The sequence below is a fragment of the Mycteria americana genome, chromosome 7 (assembly GCF_035582795.1).
Source record: "Mycteria americana isolate JAX WOST 10 ecotype Jacksonville Zoo and Gardens chromosome 7, USCA_MyAme_1.0, whole genome shotgun sequence".
In the NCBI taxonomy this organism is placed as follows: domain Eukaryota; kingdom Metazoa; phylum Chordata; class Aves; order Ciconiiformes; family Ciconiidae; genus Mycteria; species Mycteria americana.
This window is the reverse complement of record NC_134371.1, coordinates 47,686,651-47,712,948: the sequence shown is the minus strand read 5'-3', so window position 1 is coordinate 47,712,948 and position 26,298 is coordinate 47,686,651. Positions and strand designations below refer to the sequence as shown.

Here is a 26,298-nt window from a genome sequence, read left to right as displayed (position 1 = left end):
CATACCACGGAGCAGAGAAGACACTTAGATCCCAGCCCCGCTGCTGAATTCTTAACAAACAACTCCTGTCTGTTTTACTGAAGTTAGATGCGTTTTGAAAGAGATCACTTCTCCACCCTTGAGAAACTGGAAACAAAGTCAAGGTCTGGCAAAGCTCCTGTGAGAACCTAGACAAAACATGTCCATGGTAGCATTGTAGGCTTTGGCTCCATCCTCTCTCATTAGAACAGAGCCTTCATTCACATAGCTGAGAATAAAACAAGACCAATTTTGGCTAGAGCAGCATGTCTGAATATCTGTATGCTTGCAGCCTTCTTCACTTGTAATAATCTTCGATGTCCTTACTGAAAACAAAATGAATAAATGGCTTTAGAGCAGTCTACTCCTTTGCAATAATCTTGGCATTGCTTTTTACCAAATTAACAATGACCCTCTTTGATAATTTACGTGCCTAGAAGAGGAACACAAATGAGACAGCTTTCCAGGTAAATATAATAGACATGACATTTAATATCCCGTCTTTGTAATTTTCAAGTTATTTTTGGTGCGTGTACAATAGAAGATGTTCATTCACAGAAAAATGAGTGTGCTTGTAATAGAAAATCAATTGCTATTAAGGCATCTCCTACCAATCATTAGCATGTGAAGCTTCATTTTAAAATTAACAAAGCTGTTCCCAAGGGGAGGAATCTTAAGCAAATAACTGTGCTTATTTTTTGAAACAGATGGTAGCTTTTTGTGTCACAAGGTGCCTGTTGATTTTGGCTGTAATGACTGCCCACTTTGGGAAAAAAAAAAAATCTTCATTACATTTTATGAAGTTTTCCAAGAGATGTGCCAATCATGATGAATTGATATTGCCCTACCCTGGATTAGAAAGAGGAAAGGGGAGAGGGAGGAGAAGAAACTCTACACCTGCACACACAGGACAGTTTATACCTCTATAGTTGTAGCTTGTCATTTAAATCTTTATCGTATGGCCATGTTATTCTGGACAGAACATTGCCTCAATCTGTAATATTTCCTGGCTTGTGTTTGCTGTGTGCCTACTTACTCCATTTCCATGCAACGTGACAGCATCATCTGTATTTGCAGTGAAGAAACCGTATACCATCTCCAGTATGGCTTTTCTCTGTTTAAAGAGAGGCTTGAAGCAAGCCTTCAAGAAAAAACTGCCCCATCTGCTCTGAGGTGGGGTGAAACCTCAAGATCACAGAACAAGATCACAGAACATCCAAGTTCTGTTTTGTCAGTTTCTAGAGGTAAAATCCAGATGTCATATAGCAATTTCAATCTTTTTGTGATTACACAGGTTTTTAATTTGTGGTGTGAAAAATACTAATCCTTGTTTTCTTATGAGCTTGGTTGAGTAAAGAATTTAGCTTGCATAGTTTTGGAGTGGGTATTTTTTCTTTATAACAGCATATGATGCATCTGAGGTTGTATGTTTTTATGGCTAGTAGGATTCGACTACAGAATCTGAAGTTTATTTCATAGAATGACTAATGTGTGAGTTTTGATGTGAAATTTCTTTCTGTTCTGAAAAGTGCTCTTTTTGGTTTTTTTTAAGCACTGCTAATATGAGACTTCTGTTGAGGGAAAAATAGCATAATTTTTGCTTGATGGCAAGAATTTATAATGGTAATTTTTCCCCCTTTAATCAGAACCTTTGAGAGAACAAGAACAGCACATTGAAACAGAGGATGGACAAAGAGGAGTCAGAATAACTAGTGGTGGTAAGTTGCTTTCATGACAAGGATAAATAGTAAGGTAAATGGCTAAGGCCTTAAGAAGGGCTAAAGAATAAACCTGATGAGTCTTTCTATGCCTGAGAGGTGTAGAAGACTCAAGTTCATTTCCTCCTTTGGGATGTTGTCAACATGAGCCTTGGCAAGACACGTTGACTAATTCTGGAAAAGATCTGCTTTCGTTTGGCTTCTTGCATACACCATTCCAGTCTTAGAAACACCATTCTCCTGTAGCCTAATCCTGACTCTGCCAAATCACAACCATCTTTATTTTTTTACTTGAATCACCCCGAAGCACCTGACCCAGAAGCGCTGGCTTTTTTAGATAGGGTTGAACAGCTCAGCACCTAACTTAACCTAGTCCACTTGAGCAGCAGAAAGTAGCTGCTTCTCTGCCAAACTTATTGGAGCTGCTTTCACAGCTGTCATGGACATAACCAGAGTTCATAAAGAACAGTTAGCAGATTAAAAAAATATAAAACATTTTGGAGGAGGCTCCAGGTGACATATGTCATGTCTCTAGCTTGAACCCATCACCAGTTCTGGTTCCACTATCCAAAACAAGGTACTGGAAAGTTTGAGTTGCAGTAGTTTCTAGGTCTTGGTCTAGTTCTTGTCTTCTGTTTCCCATCAATAAATAGGATCATTTGCCTACCTTATGGGATCCTACAAGGATAAGCATGAGATTGTGAAGCACTCAGACATTGTAGGTTGTAAGAGAGTGGCTGGGGAAGGAATACCTGGTTCCTATCGTGTGTTTGACAGTATTATGTGGCCTGCTGCAGCTACAATCCATACAAACTAAATGTGAAATTATCAGCCTTGCTGCCAATGGCCAGATCAGCATCTTTTCTATTAACACTTCTCTTCCTAGTGCTGTTGCCCAATGCTTGCCAGGACACGTAGTAAGATTACTTTTTTTTGAGTCTGGATGGTCTGGAAGCAGAGTGAAGCTAGAGTAATAACAGTGGGTGAGGTCTGGACATTGAAAAAAGAGAATGACCAATCCAGGTAGACAAGACTTGATTTTATTAATAAAATTTGTATTTTCCTCTTTGAGGTGACAGTTACAAACTTTGGTTCAAAAATAAAAGAAAATATGAACAGCAAGAAGTTGACTTTTGAAATCTCACTTTTACATGTATAAACGTGCATAAGAAAATACCAGTTGGAAATGAGCCAGCAGAAACTAGTACTATTTAATTTAACAATTTATAAGAAATAGAAACAAACATTTATTTTCAAGTCTTACATATATTATGAAAAATAATTACAAAAGGATTTGTGTTGTAAAGCTAAAATGTAATTTCTACTTCCAACTACCTGAATAAAATGTTCAGAGGGAAGGCCAAACCAAATATTTTTTGTGAGATTTGAATAGCAAATTGTAACAGTTTGGGTCAAAGACGGCTCTGGAGGAAGCGGTCCCCTCGTATGTTGCTTAGCAACTATGTAGAATCACATGACCTAGACATATTGCATCCCTGGCCTTCAGGTGAAATAACAGGAAAAAATAATTCATATTAATGGGATGGGCAAATATTGTATAGGACCATTCTGTGGAACTTTTAGTATCCAGTTCAGGACGCAAACATCCATCATTGCTTACATAAAAATCCAAGTAAACACTGCAAAAATCCATAAATAACTGTTTAGAATCCAGTTTTAATATTTATGCAGACCAAATAAGCACAATGGAAACAAATTCAGATGAGATTAAAAAAAAAGGAAAACTATATGACTAATTTATTTCACACAGATTTTTAACAGCTCTCTTACACAGAAGTTGTTTTTTTTCTTACATATTTTCCCCACCCAAAAATATAAACTAGTTTATTTTAGGTATATACATGTATCTTATGAAATTCTGGAATTAGAAAAGAAAATACAAAGTCTGAGGTATAGCACCATGGAACACAGCACGTTTGAAGGTGCTTTCATTATTGAAATTCATCATCACAGAGTGAAACCAGCAGAAAAGAGTCGTTTGAGTGTGCTGCTCAAGATCTTCCAGTTTTGCCACCTTAAGTTTTTTTGGCGACTTCAAATAACAAAGCTCTTCAACAACAATATATACAAAGGGATTTTATTATTAATCAGAAATGGAATTGGCTTCACTGGCAATTACAGCTTTATGTTTTCAGAATACATACACAGTATTGACAATGTAGTTTTGTAATTATAAAATAAGAGCCAGATGCAATTCAGAGACACATGCAAGTTTTGGAAATGGACAGAGAAATAACAGTATAGTACTGTACATAGAATAATTACAGTTTATTAAACACTTTCTTAACACCTCTTTGTTGGAATAGAAGGAGCACCATTTCGTTCATTTTCTTACAGCACCAAAGGAATCCAAAGGGGGGGTGTTCCTAAAGTAAGCCCTATGTTGTCTGTCTGTGCCACAGCATCTTTGCAAAATAAGTTTAAGTCATGTGATTCTGGCCCTACAAGGGCAACAATTACTTTCTAGTTAAGACATACATACACAGCAAGACATATTTTCTATGCCATCCTTATTCAAAACTTGCATGTGGCATGAAGTGGGTTGGTAGCACCAAAGTGCAACATTTTTGTTGATCTGATTTTGTCTTAAGCTTAACCAAGGAAGCAGACAGGACCGACCTCAAATCCAAACTTCTGGTTCTGATCACCAAAGTCATTGATCATCACATCAACTATAGGCACTTGGTCTATTTTGGGTGTGTTGATTTCGATCACCGTCTTTGCATAGCCCTTTCTTGACTGTTAAAAAAGAAGCAAAAAAAAAGCAAACATGGTTATATATCAGAGCACTAAGCATGTGCTGTACATCTTCATAGGTTATCTCTGAAGTGTAGAATTTAGAAATTATTGCCCCCCTCATGCACCAGATATTACAAACTCTAAAGTTCATGTTTTCTTAGGATTTTATTTTTAAAATGTGACATGGAATGTTTTTGATTTTAGAAAGAGATCAGCCCATAGCTTTTTGACTTACTAAAATAGGCCTACAAATGAAAAATTATCTAAGACATTTAATGTTTCTTAGAGAATTATGAGTTCACATCTATACTATTTAATAAATAATACTATTCTCATAGCAGTGTGCATGTCTTCCTTGTGAAGAAATCACTAATTAGCTCTGAAAGACAGAAGGAAGATTCATTTCTAAGAAGAAAGACTGTAACCATCTCACAAAATATTACAGCAGCTTTTTGGACATGAAAGAAAGTAGTAGTCTGACAGGACTGCCTGCTGATGCACTTAGAAACCAGGTTTGAAGGCACACCTAACAAAGGCTCTCTACCTCCTCTAAATATCATCCAGCCAAGTCATCATGTTAGTTATTAGACCATTGTTCAGATGGTCTCTTATATCTTGCTGAGACCCCTTTCAGCTATGCCAGGGTCCTGGAGTTTAGATGAGCACCCAGGCTGGTAGATCTGAGTGTTCTCAGTTTAGTGACACAGTTACACCCTAAATCACTTCCAGCTCTCTCTGGAGCTCTACACTCACCCACCGTGGATAACAAAAGCAAAATAAATATGCAGGACATACAGAAAGGCTGACATGAAGCAGTTATGTATTAGAATCTCATTACTGAGAGGAGAAGACTTCATTTACCTGAGCTGCATCTCTGTCTCGGAGCCAGGTATATATCCTGGCACCTTCAGGTCTCTAATTCTCTATCACTGACTTCTCAGGAACTGCCTTCAAAATGCTCCCATATCAAAACCCAAAATAATTAATGAGGCTTCAACTGTCACTGGCTCCTTTGATGGCTTTGTTTCAAAGTGTTCAGTACAAACCATTGTGTTTCTGAAAAGAGGTAACGGTTGCTATGCCTACAAAGGCCCTGCTGGAGAGGTGGTCAGAGAGCTGATGCATGTTTGGACAGCTCCAGGGATTTTAGCTGAGCTAAGAAAGGATTCTGAAAGGTACAATCCACAAACTTCGCCTGGCTTTGACTACCAAAAAATGAGAAAAAAGTCACACATCAAACTGTGCAATTAATTCACTATATTTGGGTACATACATACGGCTTAGTTCATACATGCTTTTACTGTATCACTAAATATTCTGTCTGCATATGCCTTTATTTTGAGTATAAATATATTCTGCTGATGGGTTGCCTCCCCTGATTATGGTTTTTTGCTGCTGTTCTTCTCTTATTCTGTGCTCATACTAGCAGATAGTCTAGTTTCAGCACATTGGTGCTGACAGCCTGTATCCATACCAGGTTTCTTCCATTTCTGTTGCTTGGCTTATGGGGGGGTTTTTTTGGTACATGTATGAAAATTAAATAAGGGACTAGTGTACTATAGTTAAAAATCTACTAAAAGGCAGTCTATTAAAAATAAAGTGTTTAGAAAGCTTTTCTCAGAAGCTGTGAAAAAATGAATTTGCTTGATTTCTACTTTAATTGACAGGTTGGTTTGGTAAAGACTCTTCTGAACCTCTACTTACTGCACAGCCGTCGTGAAGAGCTTTGATGTAAGGATTGTTGTCATAAGACATTTCTTCATCATTCGATCCTAAGAACCTTAGCGCTTTGTCATAGCTGTCAGATGATGCATCATGCCAAGCTACGGACTGATGACAGTTGTAAGTGAAATTTTGTCTGGCAGAGGCACTCAGTAGTTTAAGGAATGTCATTTGGACCATATTAATGGAATTGCCTTCAACATCCAAATAGGAAAGCTGGAAAATTGAAGAAGTTACATGAATATTTATCTATTTCCTTTGTTAAAATGCAAAACAAAATTATTTTTGACAAAAGAACCACCTAACTGTCCTTAATAAAAAAATCAACCAACATATAACATTTTATGGAGTTTTAAAGTTCAATAAAGCTATGACTCAGTAAATAGATTTTCATGTAGCAATATATTTAGGATGAAGAGCTAATTATTTTAGCTTCATTCTAATGGGAAAGACAGAGAATTACTCCTACCATATAGTGTAAAACAGCAGAATCTCTTTGGGAATCTGTTTTTAGTTAATTATAAAGTTATGTCAGCCTGCAGTCTCATCTTTGCATACTCAGTGTATTTCCAGTTACCTAGAATGGGGCAGGGGATCTGTGATCCAGCTGCTTTACTAAGGTTCAGTGGTGATATGTGGTCTGCCAGAAGCCAGATCCTCACCGTCAACTGTGCAGGTGACGATTGGGATCATTGTGGGACAGTACTGAGTGGGCTCCTGCTGTCTAGTGGCAAGAGGCCATATAGCTGCTCTAATATTTAGGGCAAAAAGGCTGGGGCTGAAAAGTCTTTTCATTATCTAAATATTTATAAAATTCCTTGGGATCTGTTGATCACTGATAACATGTACTTGATTTGTGAATAACTGTTATGTTGCAGTGACAACTTACAAGTTTGCCTCGCTTAAATTCACTAAACCAAGATCCTGGATTCTCCTTTGGCCATGATGAAATTCTAACCTGTGTGGTAAAACAGCAGAGATAGAAGTATTTAAAACATATGTTAACAGATACAAAGGTTTTACGTTACCTGGGACAAATTTCACATCAGATAGTAAAGAATGGTTCTTTCTGAGATCTCAGCCTCTTTAAAGCTCTAAAATAGGATGTTTTTCTTGTATAGGATGCCATCAAATTAGTGACTTTATATGGAATCCAAGGTGATAGCTTATAAAGAGAGCTAGTTCTATTTAAGGGAGACTGTTGTCATCTGTTAAGATTCAGGTAAACTTCTGGTATAAATTGTTCCTGTGAAGAGTGTCTACATTAGAGTTTTCACTGGTGTGGATGCTGATAGATCTCTCTCATTTAGGCAAGCTTTCAGAAAGCCTTCCTCTACACCATATGCCCCATCAGAGGTAATGTATCACAATGAGTGAGGATGCTGTTAATACATAGTGTTTTACATCTGCTTTGCATAGGTATAAATGAATAGACATAAATGAACCCACAAGAGAAACACGGTAAGAGTTTAGCTTTTAGGTGTCAAATGCTAGATTATGTACTTTAACTGGCTGCACAGCTATGTTGCATTCTGAAATACAACATAATGAAACACTAGCAAGCAGGTGCATAGATTCCCTATCTAAGCAAAGAGTGAAAATGCTGTTTGTTAACTCTGTGTACCATTTTACCACTTCATTCAGATTTATGCAAATTTCAATGTAATCAGAAAGACAGATATATGAAAATGTGACAGTGTAATTATCCTGTTTAGTTCAACAGTGCAACAGCATAGTAGGATCTGTTAACAGCCAACTGAAAACACAGATTGGTACTTACTCCTTCAGATTTCTTGTCTGGGTAGATGCAAGTTTCCCCACCTGCTGTGAAATTGCAGTATACTTTGAAGGAGTCTCCAGAACAGCCCTGGTTAGGATCAATCCAATATTCCCCTAAAAGAAATGAGAAAATATTTGCCTTATATAGTAGAAACGGTATTTGGAAGATCCAGGTTTTACTGCTCTCTAACGGTCCTCCAAAGTTTGTAGCAAAGTTATTTTATCTGAATGATGAGAAAGCAACCCTTTCTTCTCTGCCTTGTGATTTGTTGCTGCTGTTGTTGTTTATGAAACATAACACCAGTCTAATTTTATCTGCGTCCTTGTGGTTTTGTCTAATTTTACTGCAAACCATGACTCTATTGCAGGATGCTGCTGAGGTTTTGGAGGAACTGCGGAGATCTCAGTCTAGAGGAGGAAGGACATTATGTGGGAAACATACATTGCAGGTCTCAACAGTTTGGCCATTTCAGTATTTCAGCTAGAAGGATAATTTGTGCCTGTGGTGGTAGCACTCTCAAAAACAGAGCAGAGGCAGCCTTAGGCAGAAATAAGCTATGGCTTAGGTCAGAGAGCAAAATCTGGAGTCATTTGCATACCTATCTACATAAAAAGGTGGTTGCACAGGGCTTGGTGACGTTGTAGCTCGCACAAGTACCTAAAGCTTCCATTGGGAGAGATACACCTCAAGCAAAGACGTTTTTTACTACTGGGTTATGAAGCTGCAACACTAGTGAAACTTCAGGCTGCTTTAGTTGATAAAAACACCTTAACTAATGCTTAGTTAGATGACATAGTGGGAAAGACAGTTAAAACTTGCATGAGGCTTCCCATAGTTCCAGCAGTCCTACCAGACTGGCATGATTGAGAATTCAGGCCCTAAAATGCTAGGGTGAATGAAGGCTCGGGATGAAAAAGAGAGCCACAGTCAATCCAAGGTCCATGAAAAATCAGCGCTTTTTAAAATCTACCATTTGAATTATAATGGTGATTTCTGTGATGTGGGTCCTTATCTCCAGCTAGTTTCACAGCAGGACAGCAAATGATTTTCTGACACTACTATTCTAATCCAGTTTCAGGTAAATAGTGGAGGTTTCAAAGAGGCATGACAAATGCTTTCACCAGTTCTGTCTTCTGAATACAGGGCATAGACAAAGCATTTATGGTATTTTAAAATTCTATTGCTTCAGGCTGTATTTATTGAAAACAGTCTTTCCTACCTGTAAGTCTTGTCCCTGGAGAATTCTGTATTTTAATGAATGCATTTACTTTTATTTTAGCCCAAATAAGATTACTTTGATATGAAGAAAGCTCCAAATAATAAGCAAATACTGGTAAATGAAGAAGGTGAATGTGTTCTATAAAAAACATTCATTATTATGGAGGTACTGAATTGTAAAATATGTACTTTTCATATAGCACATACACTGCTTAACTACTCCTCAAGGCAACCATCTGTTTTTATCTATCTAGAGTGAAAGCAATAAGATATTATTAACTGTCAAAATCTATTTTTCCTCCCATTTAAAACCAGAAAAATATTGCTTTGAACTGGGAAAAATATCCATTGCAATAAAAAAAAAATGAAAGGATGAAAACTCTGTGAAGGTTGGCTTTCATTTAAACCTTTTCAGAGGGGTAAACTCAGTTAGAAAAAAAAGAAGAAAACAGCAAAGAATAATTACATCAAGATAGTTCTTCAGAACACAATGCCTTGTTCATACTACTCTGCATTTTATTAAGGTAGTACTTAGTAGCATTAAACAGTATCAGAGAAACTTGCATGTCTATTTGCTGAATGATATAGAACAGTGGTCATGCAGTAGAACAAATTATTGTTTCTAACGGTAAAAGAATAGCAAATTTTTTGAGAGCCATAATCATAATTAATCTGATATAATACAAATGCTATTTTTTATTATTATGCTTAGCTAAAGGATACAACTACTAAAATAATTCTCGTTTCTTTTAAAAGAAGCTATTAGCTATCCCAGCATGCTGACATTTGTGATTTTACTTTGCACTGATCCAAATAGCATCAATCTTTCATCTCTCTCCAGTTTGGATAGTTCTGGAAATGCAAGGCCCACCTTTTCAAACTATAACTGGTTTTTTTAGCACTTTTTAAAGTTTTAAATCTAAAACCAGATCAGGTTATGTATTTAAATAATTTTGGCTTTTACCAAGACAACATCGCTTACATTTTCTAAACTTTTATACCTGCAAAAATTGATTTAATGAGACTGTATTAACCATCTACCAATAATTAATTATTCTGCCAAAGTATTTTAGCAGATCATAACTTCAGCCTTGTTTGTCTTTGTCATGCAATATTAACATACCATCTGGGAAGTCTGGGTGGCAGAGTTGCAAGTCTTTGCAAGTTCGGGCTGGGTTATTCTGAGTGCCCATTGGATACTTCATATGTTCAATGTCTTGCTTCAGTGAATTCAATGAACCAAAGATCTCTTCCATGCCATCGGAATAATCCAGAATATTATCACCAGCATCAGATAACATGTAATCAGGAGATCTTCTTGTCTTTTTGGGTGACTGGATTGGCAGTGGCTGGATTACCTCACCTGGAGGACCCTGAGTGGAAAACAACATATCTGCTTACCTTTTCTGTTTGTTTTTCAGCTGCATAAATACACAGAGGAAGACCACAGAATGTGGCTTGGAGGTGCTTTGAATAGGCTTTCTTCAGATTCCTTATTTCTTTCTTTCACTTATTTCCTTCAGATTTATGCCTATGTGCTTTGATTTACTTGCAGAAAAAGATGATTGTAGAAGGCCAAACCATTGTTGTACTCTAGACTCTTCCCACTACTTTGCTGTTTGGGGAAGAGTGTGCTGCCCTCACATAAGTGTGCAGAACCGACTTGTGATTGTCTCTTTATCCCTGGCAATTCCCTAAAGTAGAGGCATAGCCTATAACAAATGAAAACTGTGGATGTTTCTTATGATAAAACTTTAAAATTCCACTTGGGGTCTATAAAGCAATACTTCATTTCAAGAAATTGAAACACTTCATTCAGATTTGGACTGTTTTCATTTTAGATTGTTATGATATGAAAAAGAAATAGTAGAAACAGAAGAGTATTAACAGGGGGAAACCAAAATAATTCCATTTCCTGTGCTTCAATATAACACATAAAATAATTATTGCAAGGGGGGTTTTTTGTTTGCTTGTGGGGGGGTGTTGTGTTTTGTTTTTTTTTTTAAGTTTCTGATGGCTTTTTCAGTGCGGACAATGTATTTCTGTGTCTCATGGATCTGTGTTTCCTGAAAAATGAATTTTCAAACAATCATTAATATTTTCTTTATCTGCAAGTTCACAAAGGGTGTTTTCTACCCTTGTAAAAACAGGATCATCATGTCAGTGTAATGTGCGTGCATGTCAAAGAGAGTTCTTACTTACTGGTGGACCAGGTGGACCAGGTAACCCACTGTCACCCTTTTGACCAGCAGGACCCTATAAAGCAATGAAAGAAATGCAGTGTTGACCATGCTACACAGTGCTAAAAAATAACACACACAAAAGTTAAGTAAAAGAACAAAAAATACAGAGGAGAACTACTCACACTGGATCCTTTGGAACCTTTTGGACCTTGGGGACCCTACGGGCAAGAACACAGAACTATAGTTGGAGTATATTCCACACAACACGGGAGTGTTTTGAACAGGAGGACTGGATGAAATTACTTACAGGTAAACCAGGAGGACCAGGGGGTCCGAGTGGACCAGCAGGACCAGAAATTCCCTAAGAAAGAATAAGAGAATATGTACAGAAATAAAGTATTCTACATACTGGACTGGATTAAAAAAATGCATATCTATGGAAAAGGTAGTCCTACCTAGTCCTACCTCAGTCCATCCAACCCTGACGAGTATTGATTTAGGCCATTTGCTAGGGTCCAAAATAGTTTCTAAGTCTAAAGTATTATATGACAGTTTGAGTTTCTTGTAGTTGTTCTTACTGCATTACTTATAGTCACAACTGTGTTCCCCTTCAGATGGCTTGGAAACCTCACTTTTTACGTAGTGCCTTAAAACATGGCTTAATAACTAGGAGAAAGGAAGCTACTTTGGGTAGTGCAGTTAATAAACCTGATGAGATTGGTGCTGCTAGTTTTATCTCATCCCTAACTTAGGTGTGTGTGTTTCCCTCACCTTCTGAATCACTCCATGATCTCGTTTTAAGCTGTTTAACTTCACTGTGTTTGTACAATGCCTAGGAAAGTTTTAACCTCTACTAGGAGGCCCTGGGTGTTACATGTTTATAGCAACTTTATGTCTCTCAAAAGACTAGAATATGTACTTTTGCAGGGAACTTGAATGAAAACAGAAGTATATTTTACTCACTGCATCACCCTTGGCTCCGGGAGATCCCTGTGGGCCAGGAAGACCCCTGTCACCCTTTTCACCCTGTTCTCCTGGAGGTCCAATCAGGCCAATCAAACCAGGATGTCCCTAAACAAGACAGATGAAAATATAGTTAAAACTCTCTCTCTGCAAAGTAAACGTGCTTTGCAAACACACAAATTAGAGCTTTCAAATGTCATCACTGTTGCTAGACAACAATTAACCTGAAAACAAATTATTCTGAAAGCATATTCATTGTTGGTCATTGGCCTTTAGACTTGGAGATTATTTGTAAGCTGTGCCTGCTTATTCAGTGAAAGAGATCTAAGTGCAACATAGTCCTTGCTGACACTGACACAGAAATAACAATACCTGTGGGTACAAGTTTCATACCAACTTTCACATTTAGATGCTATAAGCATATTACAGAGTTTCACATTTTTTTTCCCCACATGTAATATAGCTGTATAAACAGCTGATCCAAGCACATAAACAAAACCTGAAATTCACAATCATATTCATACCCCTTTCTCTATACAGTTTTTCTCTGAGAAACAAGCAATCAATAAATTGTGGGGACTCTATTAGAAAATGCTATCCTCAGATGTCTCAATCCATTATTTCAAAAGAAAGTATTATAGCTGTTAAATATTTACATTTTGTTGTTTTAAAGTAAAAATCTTGAATACTTTTTATTTCTACTTACTTTGTTTTTGTAAAACCAACAGTTCTCTTTACATCAATGTCTTTGGGATTTTCATTGCAAGGAAGAATCACATGGTCAATATATTACCACAGAGGCAGTAATCTTTTTCTTTCTATGTATCTCCAGGAATATCAGATCTGGCTTAAAACTTCATGATTACTATTAAGGCTATGGGACGCTGATCGATAGACACAGTAAGTTGTCTTGCTTTCTGATACAAAAACCTTAGTGTTTCTGCTAATTTTATACAAGACTTTTAGACTGGATCAAAATTACAAAGGCACAAGCAACAAATAAAGTATACCTTCTCTCCTTTGGAACCTGGGTCTCCTTTCAGGCCAGGCAAGCCAGGTGGACCCTAAATAAATCAAGGGAAGTAAAGTTAAAATAAGTTTTAACATACTGCACAGATCATGTTTTCTTGAAATATTATTAAAGGCAGTGTAAGTCAAAGTACAGAGTCATTCAGTGGTTGATGGTTGTGATTGATGGCATGTGATTTAGGGCCCAAGATAAAGTCGAAATGTATGTTTAAAAAGGCATAATGATGCTACTGTAGCATTTAAATTACTTTATAATTAGAAATCTATAAAGGATTGTATGATTAGAAATCTATGAAGCAGAGGGTCAACTAAGTTCTTAAAGCGCACTGAAAGCATCCAGTGAAGCAAATGATATTTAAAAAAATATTCAAATAATTTTTTGTTGATTAGCCTAATTTTTCTTGTGGTTACATTACATGCTTTCAATCATTACTTCCACCTTAATTGCTGTACCTTATTTTAGTTGCTTATTTTAGCCCTTTCTTTCATAAGACAGTGGAAAGTATCCTCTTAATTTGTTTTCTCCCAGTTTACTACAGCTCAGTAAGGTTTTTGCAGAATACAAATCAGGTTGCTTATAATAACTGCTCTTCAATATTGTTTTGTTGGAGAACTACCTCATATTTTGTTTCAGCACTCGGGGTGTTGTCTTGGGATTATGGTTTCCTTGATTTGCCGCCTGAAATTCCTGTATGACCATGAATAATGCATTTAAATCTATATTTTCTAAATATTCAAGTCTTTTCTACTCAACTTTGCAAGCTTACTTAATGTGATAGATCACATTAAGTGTGCTAGCTCCACTGACATGTACAAGCTTATGGTCCTTCGTCACTTTTGTAGATGTGATTAGTTACACAAATTCCTAAATGCTTTTAGGAACTGCCTTAGTCTCTTTGGGCCTCCACTCCTCATTTGTTGCATAGGGATAATACCCCTACCTTGCAGAGATGTTAAACGGATACCTTTTTAGGTACTTACATGGGTCACATCATATAAGCAGATTACAATTTTAAATTTGTATTTACAAGCCATCTTTTCTGCAGCAAAGTAATGACTTATGTTACTTTATGAAACTGAGTAAGAAATGCTCTTTATTCTAAGTTTGATTTGCAGTTGTCCCTAAACATTACTCCATGAAGCTAGATTTCTGTAAACAGAAACATGCTGGGGCAGGAGACAGAGCCGTGAACAACCAACATAGGGTCAACAGAACCATTCTACAAGCCCTTCCATATTTTTGGGGTGGGTGTGGGGAGGGGACAACCCAAAACACTCATTTTTTTCAGGTGGTTCCAATTCCAATGTAAGCTAATGTTTAGAGAATCTATTGGAAAAATCCATTGCAGTGTTGCTACCTGGGAAACTACTACGAAGGATAAACACATTCACAGAATCACAGAATCATATAGGTTGGAAAAGACCTTTAAGATCATTGAGTCCAACTATAAACCTAACACTACCAAGACCACCACCACACCATGTCCCTAAGCACCTCATCCAAATGTCTTTTAAATACCTCCAGGGATGGCGACTCAACCACTTCCCTAGGCAGCCTGTTCCAAGGCTTGATAACCCTTTCAGTGAAGTAAAATTTCCTAATATCCAGTCTAAACCTCCCCTGGAGCAACTTGAGGCCATTTCCTCTTGTCCTATCACTTGTTACCTGGGAGAAGAGACCGATCCCCACCTCTCTACAACCTCCTTTCAGGTAGTTGTAGAGAGCAATAAGGTCTCCCCTCAGCCTCCTTTTCTCCAGGCTAAACAATCCCAGCTCCCTCAGCCGCTCCTCATAAGACTTCTGCTCCAGACCCTTCACCAGCTTCGTTGCCCTTCTCTGGACACGCTCCAGCACCTCAATGTCTCTCTTGTAGTGGGGGGCCCAAAACTGAACATGGATAGGTCTTACTTTCTGCACGTCCCTTGCAAAAACCACTGAATAATCTTGTTATAACTTGACACAAGCTTCTTCTCCCTGACAGTGGGTTTTTTTATCTTTACTGGGGTAATAAGAGTAATCCATTAAAGATACTATTTTACCAATAGTCAAAAATATAGCTGGATCGATGACAAAAAGATTATATACGAAGCTTGTTAAAATCTTCTTGGTTTGTTTTTTCTCCAGCTTTTTTTTTTTAAATTATTTTAATCCTTATTTATAATTTTAGAAGAATTTTGAGGGATTTCAGAAATCTACTGAGGTTCATAGGAATGGCAGTGCTGGTTTTGTGTAAATTGTACAGAATGAGGTGAAAAATTCAGGCCATGCAGTACATATGCAAGCACAGAAAAGGCATTCATTTCTCAGAGGCTATTAATCTCACACTGAACATGTATGCATTAGGCGTAGAGCTGCTAGACTAAGTCAGTATCTCATCACTACTAGTCTCCTGCTGGCGGTGGACATCTGCAAAGTTATGATATGGATAGCAGTAGTAAGTGACCTTTTCAACCTGGCACAGATTCAAAAGTGCCATAACACTTCATGTACAAAATATTATTCTGTGGGTACCCTTTCCATCTCCACTTCAGGGTATCATTAGATGCAAAAGCCTAGGCAAATACATAATTCATGAATGAAAAGTGAATTTTTTAAGCTTTTGGAATACAGAATCAGACATTTTCACCTGCAGTGTGTTGTGCTCTACTGCAAATCTGCTTTCATATTCTTCTCCTGATAGCAATCTACTGCGGAGGGATGGAGGGGAAGAAGGGAGAACTAACCTCAGCAACTTTTACATACAAACTTTACTTTCTTAAAATCCAAAATAAAGTTTAAGTTAGAGCAATGCATCTAAAACAAGTTTTTGTTGAGCTGACAGGAAGCCTGTGCATTTGGGGGCATATAGTTCATTAATACTCAGCTTCAGATTCGAATTGAATTTTTAAGCTCTCAAATGTTGGAAGAGAGATCTTTTGATGATGTATTTGGAGGCTTCTGGTGACTGACATGTGGGAAGGGGATGCTTATTATTGCTGAATAATTGTTCATTGGCTTTTAGATTTCGGCACAGAATTGTAACTGAGGAGATCAGTTTTCAGTTCCCTGGTGCATTTTATTTGTAAATTGGGCACATCATTTAAAAACTATGGTGGTGGCCCCATCATAAACTCTTTGGAGAGAAGAGGTTTTTATTATGGGCTTAGCACAGGGGAGTCCTTTTCCTTGCAGCTTCTCATTCATTGTTCCCAACCTCTGACTTACAAGCAATATGTTAATCATGAGAGTTTAGACAAAATTAGAATGTTAAAATGAAGGGCAACAAGGAGCTATAGTGTAAGGTTTCCTCATTATTGTTTTCTAAGGGACAAAGAAAATTATATGTAGGTGCCATTGTAATATCATCTAGAATTATATACACAGAAGTGATCAATAGATATACCTATGCATAGATCACTGTTCATGGGGGGGGGGGAATCTTTCTAGTGTGTGGGGCATAAAAATGTATTTTCTGAAACTGGTTGCTTATAGGTTAAGAAATTGCATGTTTGGAACATTTTTGGAAAGGTAAATAGTTACCAAAATACTTTCACCCATGGAAGTGTTTCAGTCAATGAAAGAAAAGGCAGTTGCTCATGTTCACATATGCACATGAACGTGAAAGATTTGTTTAGGGTAAAAGTCTTAATTTATGCAGCATTTCAGTTTAAATTCCCCATTTTTCCACTTTCATTTTTATATACTGGAAAAGTCTGATATGGAAATTTTATAGCTGATGTTCAGACCCTGAGTTCTCACTGGGGAGGCAGCAATGCTCTTTGGAAAGATTTTGAGTTCACGTATATAGCTTAAGTGCAAAAACTTTCAGTATTAAGGCTACCCAAGGACCCGTATCCTTTGTATCCTCTAAATCCATATAGGAAAAGGAACAGAGGATTTCCTTCACACTTCCTACTCACAGCCTTCTTTTTCCCCTTTAGGAACCCCATAATTTCTGAAGTAGAGGATAGCTCCTTATTGCCCTATTCTCCTAAAGTAATCTGATTGTATATGTTGGCATAGTTAATCTTCTGGCCAAAATAACAGAATGGATTTTACTTAGGATGTGATAACTTGCAAACTGTAAAATGCCTTGAGAGTGTAAGACTTGTTTATTTTTTTTCCACCAAACTACAACAGTCCATGTTTTGTTTCAAAGCTTTTTATTCCCAATGTGTCACTCAAAACTGTGATAATAGAGGTGAACTCTACTTCAGTGAGTTTGGAGAGCAAGGGATATGACATCTTTCCACTAAATTGGATCACCTTTGCTTGACATGTGAAGAATTAACCTGCTGGCCATATAGTTTAGATTTGAATTTCTGCACATAATGCTGAATAAGAACACCAATATTGTGCAACTTGTGCTCACAGTGTTGTTTTTTCAGCTTGTTAGAAAAAATGCACTAAAATAGAAAGTGTAAATAGAAGCAACGATACAATTTGATAATATGTCATCTATAAGCTTCCCTTGCTTTAATCGTGTTATTAACACAGAGCAGAACTGTGGTATGCCCTAGATGCCCTAGAAACTGGGAGCTTGGTTCATTCAGACCCTTTTAAACACTTTGGTCATGGATTATATTTTCTGGTACTGCCACAATGAACAAACATGCTGCTGCTGCTCGTTTTTATAAAACTAGCATGTTTTCTTCTTTGGTAGAAGTCCCCTTTTGGCCTGACTTCTGATTTAATTTTTTCTTTCTCTAAGGAACAGATACAATCTAAACTTTTACCCTATGAATAATGTTTTCCTAAATCAGCAGTCAATAAAACCAATGGATGTACAAAATTTATGACTGCTAAGGAAACAAAATGGTTTAAGGTATTAAGCTTTGCTGATGTGGGGACAGAAGTAGATTTTCTGATTGTAAGTTTAATTCATTTTATTTTTATTTTTAATTCTATTCAAGGGATTTCAAGAATTGGGTTTTACACTGCCTTATTCCACCTTTTACCTGGTATAACTCAGCAGCGTTCAGCACAGCTGCCTACTAAAGTAGAGCAGTGAAATGAAGGCAGTCATGTATCAGATTTTACCAGCACAGAAAAACAGTGACTTTGTGCTATGAACTGACTTGTACATTCATTTTTCCTGTAAATGCACAGACACGTTAATGGTATATTTTAAAGGGTGCTTTTTCTGTTTTGGCACTGAAAGGAAGGGTACTCACCAGAGGCCCAGGAGGGCCATCCTGACCTGGTGCTCCAGGTAGACCTTGTTCTCCCTAGAAAAAACATAAAGTTTCCTTTACCAGAGGTTATACAAGAAATGCAACATTTAAAATATTATTATATGCTTTGCTTACTTACCACAGGGCCAGGAATGCCCCGGAGACCCTCTGGGCCAGGTTTTCCTGCAGGTCCCTGTGGACCAACTGGACCTGTTTTTCCAGGAGCCCCTTCTGCACCAGGTTCGCCCTAGAAAGAACATAGGCAACAGGTCAGAGAGGAAGAGCTGACTAAGCTTGGCACTGTAGGGATATACAAGCTGTAAAGTGAGAGCAAAGTTTCCTCACTCCATTTTTTAAAAGCTATTCTAAAACAGTGTTCTGCACAGGATGGTTTTCTGAACAAAATTTTGATAGCTTCATATAAAGATGTGGTGCCAGCAAAGCATGTTCATCTTGCTTTTCTGCAGGGGTGAGCTAATTTGGGCCTGCACTGGTAAGAGTCCACCATGTACTCCATTATGTATTGCTAGTAATTCTGGGTCTTAATTTGAATTTTACAATTTACCTATTATTACTTTGATAAGTTTCACACTCAGTGCATGATAAGCACTTTACTTTTCATTTATATATAGTTTACATTTCCATGCTCCGGAAAAAAATCTTGAATGTATTACCTTTGCACCTTTTTCACCTTGTCTGCCTTCAGCACCAGTTGCTCCAGGAGGTCCCTGTAAAAGATGGAGACTGAGCTCATAATCTCAGTTTTCTAAAATATTACCAGTGAAAAAATTCTGAGAGTGCAATTTCCTCTGTATTAATAAGTAGTAAATGCTAACAAAAGAACATTAGATTTCTTTCTTGACATTTTATTCACAGGATAAAAATCCCAATCTGTCATATCAGCTCTTTTTCCCTTCATAAATTTTTCTGGGATTTTAGAATATCTAAGAATATATAGAATATATAGAAAGAATATATCTCACCTAACACCTCTGATATGATGAGGTTAAAAACAAATAAACAGCTTGGAAAAAATCAAAAGGAAATCAAAAGGATATAAAAGGAAAAGAACAATACTAATTTACATATACAATAACAGTTTTAAACTTGCTTTGCATTGACTTCTATCTATCCACTGATTCCAAAAGGGCCTGTCATTCTACAGTACACAGAATGGCATGTACTTCTTTATTCCCTAAGTCAAGGATGGGCTCAGTAAGCCTTTTTAATTACATTTGGACAGCCAAAAATCCATACATGCCTTAATATTATCCAGTAAATATGAAAGGGGAAAAAAAAAGAAAAAAAAAATCACATGACTGGAGGTTGTAAGGAATGAAATAGAGACACTGACTACAAATAGGTCTTGGTATCAGGTTTCCTGCTATTGCTCTACAAAAGCTCTGTTTGACTAAGAAGATAGAACTCGGTACTGCAGAAGGACGTAGAGATGGGAGTAGAGTTCAGGTGAAGGCCACAAAACGGGAGTCGCAGTCATCTGGCAGCACTGTGACTACCTATTGCTGATGTCACCCATCCTTCATTTTCTTAAGGTTTCAGTGAAAAATAAAAAGATATTTTTCTCCTGCAGAACATTAAGGGCTGATTTTCAGGTCAGGGAATTAATATTCATAGCTTCAGTTATGAACAGAGCAGTATCTAGAATCTAATGTACTCTTTGAAAATGGTTCTCTTATATACACACTTAGTTTAGAAAAGAGGCACTCAAGATAATGGACCACCTGTTTTCCTGCAAGGTTAATTTTTAGCCTGGGAAATGTCTTTCTTACAAGTAGCTATTTCTTGCCAACCAACGAGCAGCTTAAAGCAAGAGGAAAGAAAAGTGACTATGATCAAATGCAAGGTGATTTTCTGAATCTATAAAACTTACTCACTAAGACTCATCTGTTCATTAATGCAACAAGCCGTTTGTTATGTAGAAATTAAAAAAAATGTTCTAAGGACCAGCAACAAGAAAAATTCAATCACTTCCATTTATTTACTGCTTTTTACTTCATAACAATAGACAAAAAAATGCAGGCCCCTAAAAGTAAAGCACTAAAACATGTTCTTAATTTTACAGACAAGAATTGTTCTTCCAGTCAAGTATCTACCCGCATGCTTTGTGAGCTCAGGGCTTTAGAACAGAGTTTGACCTAACAGCAATTTTTTATACTAGAGCTGAATTTAGCCCAAACTTTTTATAGCCTGATATATTTCACCATCCACTACTATTGGCACATACCTTGAGCAACTCCACCAGTTTTAATTTAATTCCTGGAAATTTACATTCATTTTATAACTATTTACATAGAAGTATATTAAGATCATTCATTTGCTTCTGAAATTAAGCTTTCTCCAGGGTAGAACTGAACATCTGCAGTACTGTATGAACCTTTTGGCCAACAGAGATAGTTCAGGCTTTCCATCAAAGGTAATGCAAAATGAATTAAATTACCCACACTGGACTTTTGTCATTTGTTGTGGGTATCAACAGGTTGTTTTCTCTGGTATTTTTAAGAGCTGTAAGTGGTAAATGACTTAGTTTTACCTCTTCAAAATACAGAGAAGCTAAAAAGCCCTGGGCAGTGTGGTCCAATTGCTGACTCTTTGAAACAGGAAGAATAATTTAAATCACTACTGTTCCAATAATAATCTCTGATGCATATAGCCCTTGTGTAGGTTGTAACTGGTTGGGTGGATCACAGTTCGCAGTGATAACAAGAAAAATGATTAGCAGGTATATAAATAAACTCAGGAACATTTTAGAAACAGGACTTTTTTTTTTCTTACATGAATTAATTTACATGCCCATTGTCTTTACTGCTTGAAAATTCCTTTTACTCAAGTTCCCTTATGGATGATAGTCTACCCTACCTAAGAAACTGAAAAGGGTTGAGTGTGGTAGTTTGTATTTGAGAAATATGGTCTCTGCATAATCTAGCAATGCAGCTGCAACTTGAATTAGCAGGGCTAAAAACGTTGTGATCGCTAAATTACAAATACAATGAATCATGATTGCTAAACAAAGGGGGTTCATTCATTATCAAACAGTGCCAATGCTGCACCAAGCGCAAAGCAGCTAAATGAACTGCTCTTTCTAACAGGCAGTGATTGCTGGCATGGCACACATGGTGCTTCCACAGAGGAATACTGCTAATTATTATTTATTTTACCTTCCTACACTTGAGTTGTTGGAGTGTCTGGTAAATTTTAACTGACAGAAAAGATCTCAATAACAATAATTTTAAACTAATGCATGGCTCCCCACCCTCACCACCCTGGCTACCGTGCTGATTTTTATGATCATGACACTTCATATTTGGACATACTGCCCGATACATTTTATGCAGAACTGAGAAGATAAAGGAACTCATACAGAAACAAACTTGTCTTCAGTTTTTGTTATGTGAACATATTGGACATTTTTGTCTGCTCTTCCATATTTCATAATTTCATTAAAATAATTTAAGCTGTTGTTTATAGCTGTCTGTCATCTGACTAAAAACATGATTTCCAACACAGAAAACTATTACTACATTTCATCAGTCTCTTAAGATAGGAACCTGCAGTATTGTTAGGTGTTCTGTGCATTTTCAATCAAGAGAGAAAAGCAGCTTAATTTTTAACTGGTGTGTGCACCCTGCTGCGGCAGCATGATGCTGTAGCCAAAATGGAAAAAATCTTCTTCCTAGAAACACTTCCTTTTTTTCTAAGTTATTCAACTTTGTATATAAAGGCAACTAACCAAATAAACTTTTGCTTCTCAAAATGTAGAGGCCAGCTTTGTTGCAGTATTGACATCTGTTCTTATATTGAAAGCAGACAGTATGCCTTCCAGTTTAGAACAAAAATGTATCCTAGTCTTGCACTTTAAATTCTGTCATTTTTAGATTGATATATGGAGCCTCACACATATGTGATCTAGACATTTAATTGACTCTAATAAAGAAAACAGCCAAACAGCAGAAAACACAGCTGAAGGGCCTAGCACACTGAAAGGTCGAGAGGAACATAAGCAAGAAGTACTACCTGTGTTGATTTTTAGTGATTGTATATGTTATTTGTTTTAAGAATAAACGTTGTTTGATGGTGTCTTTTCCTCATGCTATATTTAACATTAGTCAGCTAGAAATCAATTAGTTCAAACTAGAGATATTACCCAGTGCTCTATGGCAAAAAAAAAAAAAAAAATCCCCAAAGTATGTGCAAAGAATTAAGTTTCAGAAAAAAATAGTAACAACATAACTGTAGAGTGATTCAGTCTTTGTATCTACATTTCTAGATAAGCAGGCATTGGATCAGGAGGCCTTTTGAGATGTTCCACTTCTCATTGATCACAACTCATCTCCTACATTGGAAGGAGAAGCTGGAAACACTACACTTCTTCAGAAACACAGTCTTCACACAGTATGCTGTTGGTCAATACTAACGCTATTATGAGCAACAGGAAAGCTGTACAGCTGAGAACTCTGACAAGCCCATAGCAATTTGTGAACTCCTTGGTTGTCTTAGACTGCTCCAACAATAAAGTTAACTTTATAACACAGTTTTTGTCTTCAGAACATTTAAGAACACTTCGGAACCCACATCTGTCTGTGAGGTTGGCAAGTTTCATTCTTCTGTTTTTGCAGATAGAGAAATTCAGACGGCAATATAAATGTTTAACATGCATATAATGGGAAAAGGATTAGAAAAGGGGTTCCTAGTCCCAAAGCTGTACTAGACTATTTGTCTGTTCAGCTTGGAATGTAATGTACATACATGTAATGCCTCAAGTTTTCTAGAGAATCCAGGCTGATTTCCATCAATGGAGAACTTGTCAAGGGATTTGATGATGGAAAGCCCACAGAGAGAGGAAGATGTCCTGATGAAGAGCAGCCATTCTCAAATCAGACAGAACTGGTAAGGCTAGAGTTGGGTCCTGGATAGCTAAGAAGTGAATTCAGTGATCTGCTGTGGGCTACTTCTACCAAAAAGCCTATTGTGCTGGATATTTTTATAAATGTAAAGTAAATATGACAGCCGATGAAGTGGTAGCCATTGTGTCTAGCCTCTGAAGTCCTGATTTGGCAAGATCCTTAAATGGGCACTGAAATCTGCAAACTGAAACAAATGCATGTTTCCTAGCAAGCCTGTACGCTATGTTGAATCAGGAATACTAGGAAAGTTGATCAATTTTTCAAGTAGCTATAACAGATTTCTTTAAATAGTATAAGTTTACTTTAAAAGTTCTTTCATTTGCATCATAAGGCTTTGATGGCTTAACATAAAAATATAATTTTTTGAAACACTATATTTAACTGCTGCTGAGCATTCTTCAGAAAGATGATACAAAACTGTTAGCATTGGCTGACTAGAATGCTAAGTTTAGCAGTAAAATATTATAGTTTATTGCTCAAGTTTTCCCATCTATAGTTATGAAAGAACATATATATAAAATGTATATTATGCAATTGATAACTTCATTTTCTGTTTGACTTCAATAACAATTCTGACATGCTTTTACTTCTACACAATTCTCATTCACATTCTGCGATCAGTATTCCATTAGCTGACTATTTCTGCCTAAGAAAGAGTAGGAAATGCTTCTGAGTACATTCCTTTTATTTTAGAACTATATCCTTTTTGGGGGTTATCAAGTATAAGAAAACTTTTTTAAACCAAGGGAAACATGTTTTCTCCAAATACTTCCAACATTTACTGCTATATTTCTGTTGTTAGTATCTTCTCTTATTAAAAGTTATAAACCAAGACACAATTTATACAGAATAAAAACCTGTCTTGACTATCCAAGTAAAGCAAGGTGTATATATATATTCTTGTATACAGGAAATATTGAGCATAGTTCTTTACTTCATTGACAAGATACTCTTTAAAAGAATTACTATTTTTTTAATTCATTACAGGGCATTTTATCACTGAATTCAAAAATAGAGTTTAGTCAATACTAAACTAGTCCCTGAAAGTCTGATCCAATGAATATGTATTTTTAAATCAGTTGGTGTTTTGGGCATTGATCCTCTCTTGCACTGAACTGGAGAATCTGGTCTTCCATTTGTTAATGATAAAATCACTTCAGCTATATGTTTCCCATGACAGATTTCATAGCTCTAATTTTCTAAACAGTATGTGCACAAATCCATGCTAGATTTGCATGCGCAATTACTATGATTACTTGCACCATAACTACATAGATGTATAAAGCCTTCTGAGCATGTATTTATCTGATCTGGTACACGCACAGATCATTTCAGAAGTCAGGATCTGTAAAATATTAATTATGATTTAACGAAAATTTAAAAAATATAAGAATATATGTAATCACTTTGAGAGACTTTATCAATGAGTGTAACAAAGTTTGCCCTTAGTAGATTATGGTTTTGGCCTATAAATATATATATTTAATCTAGTCATTCATCTGAATATAGGACTTCGTTCTGGAGATACTTTCAGTTTTATAAGGGAGAGACCAGTCTATCTGTGGTATTAGGACTTTCTGAAAGGCAGTTGTGGAAATATTTTTTGGAAGAGCAATTGTTAGGTTTGAAAAGTAATATATTAGGGTACACATTTTGTGGATGCTCTAATGATCCATTTTTGTTTCATCCATAGATTTAACCTTTTATTTTGATTTAGACTTGAACTAAGTGGTCATTAGCATGCCTAGTCAATTTTACCTTTTCAGAGTAGGAATCAGGAACAGGCTTATTGTTCTGACATGTACTTCCTAAGTGGTATTTCTTAAAAGAAATTCACCATATTGCTTGTCCATGAGACCCTTGCTCAGTCTGCAATGCTCTGGTACTTATTGTCAAAGCCTTTAGAGCACCACAGTAAAACAGTTTTGCTATTTGCTTATCTCACCAACTAATAGTAATCCTATTGCTGTTACCCATCAATAACTAGGAAAAATAGTTTATTCTTGGCCTTCACTTGCTAGTTGAATGTCACTGTAAGTATGTGTCTGTAGCTGAAGCCTCTTAGATACAATGGGAAAACTCTATGTCCTTGTCTTTCACTAGAATTTGCTTCCCAGGGAAAGCTGTGGGAACCTCTTTGTAACCGGCAATACTAGACACAGATTGCTCAAAACTCTGAAACCTAGTAATAAACATAATTTCATAAGACCAGGCAGTGAAACTGAGTTCAGGTCAGTTCCAAAATACAGGGGAAGAGGGGAATGAAAATGAGTAACAGAATAAATAAGGAGGCTGTACAGTTGAGGAGTTCAAGGGACAAGATTTAAAGGTATGAATCCTGAGCTCTGCCAGCTTGTCATTTCAGAGACAGACAAACAAAAAATGTAGTGGAATGTTGCTTTCTAGTAGTATAGCCAGAGCTGCACCTCCATAGACAGTGTTATTACTACTGAAATGGTATGTCCTTCTTAATCTGGATGAAAAGACACTTGTTAGGGCTTTCAGTTGAAATTGATTCTACCATAAAAATGCTCTTCATTAGTTTTCATCAGTTGTACGTTCATTCTGCCAGCAAAGTATGAAGCGTTCAATCCTTCATTGTTTCTCTCTGTTATAATATCAATACCATACAGACTCTCTACAAGCTTGAAACATTCAGGTACTCAAGTAATGTAGAATCTGATTCCACAAAATGTTTTCTTCAGAATTCAGGAATGGGATTACTTGGCAATATTGAGCCATACATTTTCCCTAAATTGGAAATGTGTCAAGCCACAGGTGACGTGATATTTGTGTTTCTAAAGTGGTTTTTGTGTAGGTACAATCAGATA

At 36.7% G+C, this 26,298-nt stretch overlaps 1 protein-coding gene across 3 annotated transcripts in view; it reads right to left on the bottom strand.

The window, feature by feature from the left end:
* Window positions 1-2,754: 2,754 nt before the first annotated feature.
* COL11A1 (collagen type XI alpha 1 chain) overlaps window positions 2,755-26,298 on the bottom strand; it is a 164,385-nt gene continuing 140,841 nt past the window's right edge. For all 3 annotated transcript variants that reach the window (XM_075508229.1, XM_075508230.1, XM_075508231.1), the window contains 13 exons: window positions 19,220-19,273; window positions 18,685-18,792; window positions 18,546-18,599; window positions 13,373-13,426; window positions 12,363-12,470; window positions 11,707-11,760; window positions 11,582-11,617; window positions 11,419-11,472; window positions 10,340-10,589; window positions 7,999-8,111; window positions 7,108-7,176; window positions 6,201-6,434; window positions 2,755-4,496 (listed from right to left, as the gene is read on the bottom strand). In XM_075508229.1, coding sequence (XP_075364344.1) covers window positions 4,350-4,496; window positions 6,201-6,434; window positions 7,108-7,176; window positions 7,999-8,111; window positions 10,340-10,589; window positions 11,419-11,472; window positions 11,582-11,617; window positions 11,707-11,760; window positions 12,363-12,470; window positions 13,373-13,426; window positions 18,546-18,599; window positions 18,685-18,792; window positions 19,220-19,273 — 1,335 coding nt within the window. In that variant the 3' untranslated portion in view covers window positions 2,755-4,349. The remainder of the gene's footprint in view (window positions 4,497-6,200; window positions 6,435-7,107; window positions 7,177-7,998; window positions 8,112-10,339; window positions 10,590-11,418; window positions 11,473-11,581; window positions 11,618-11,706; window positions 11,761-12,362; window positions 12,471-13,372; window positions 13,427-18,545; window positions 18,600-18,684; window positions 18,793-19,219; window positions 19,274-26,298) is intronic.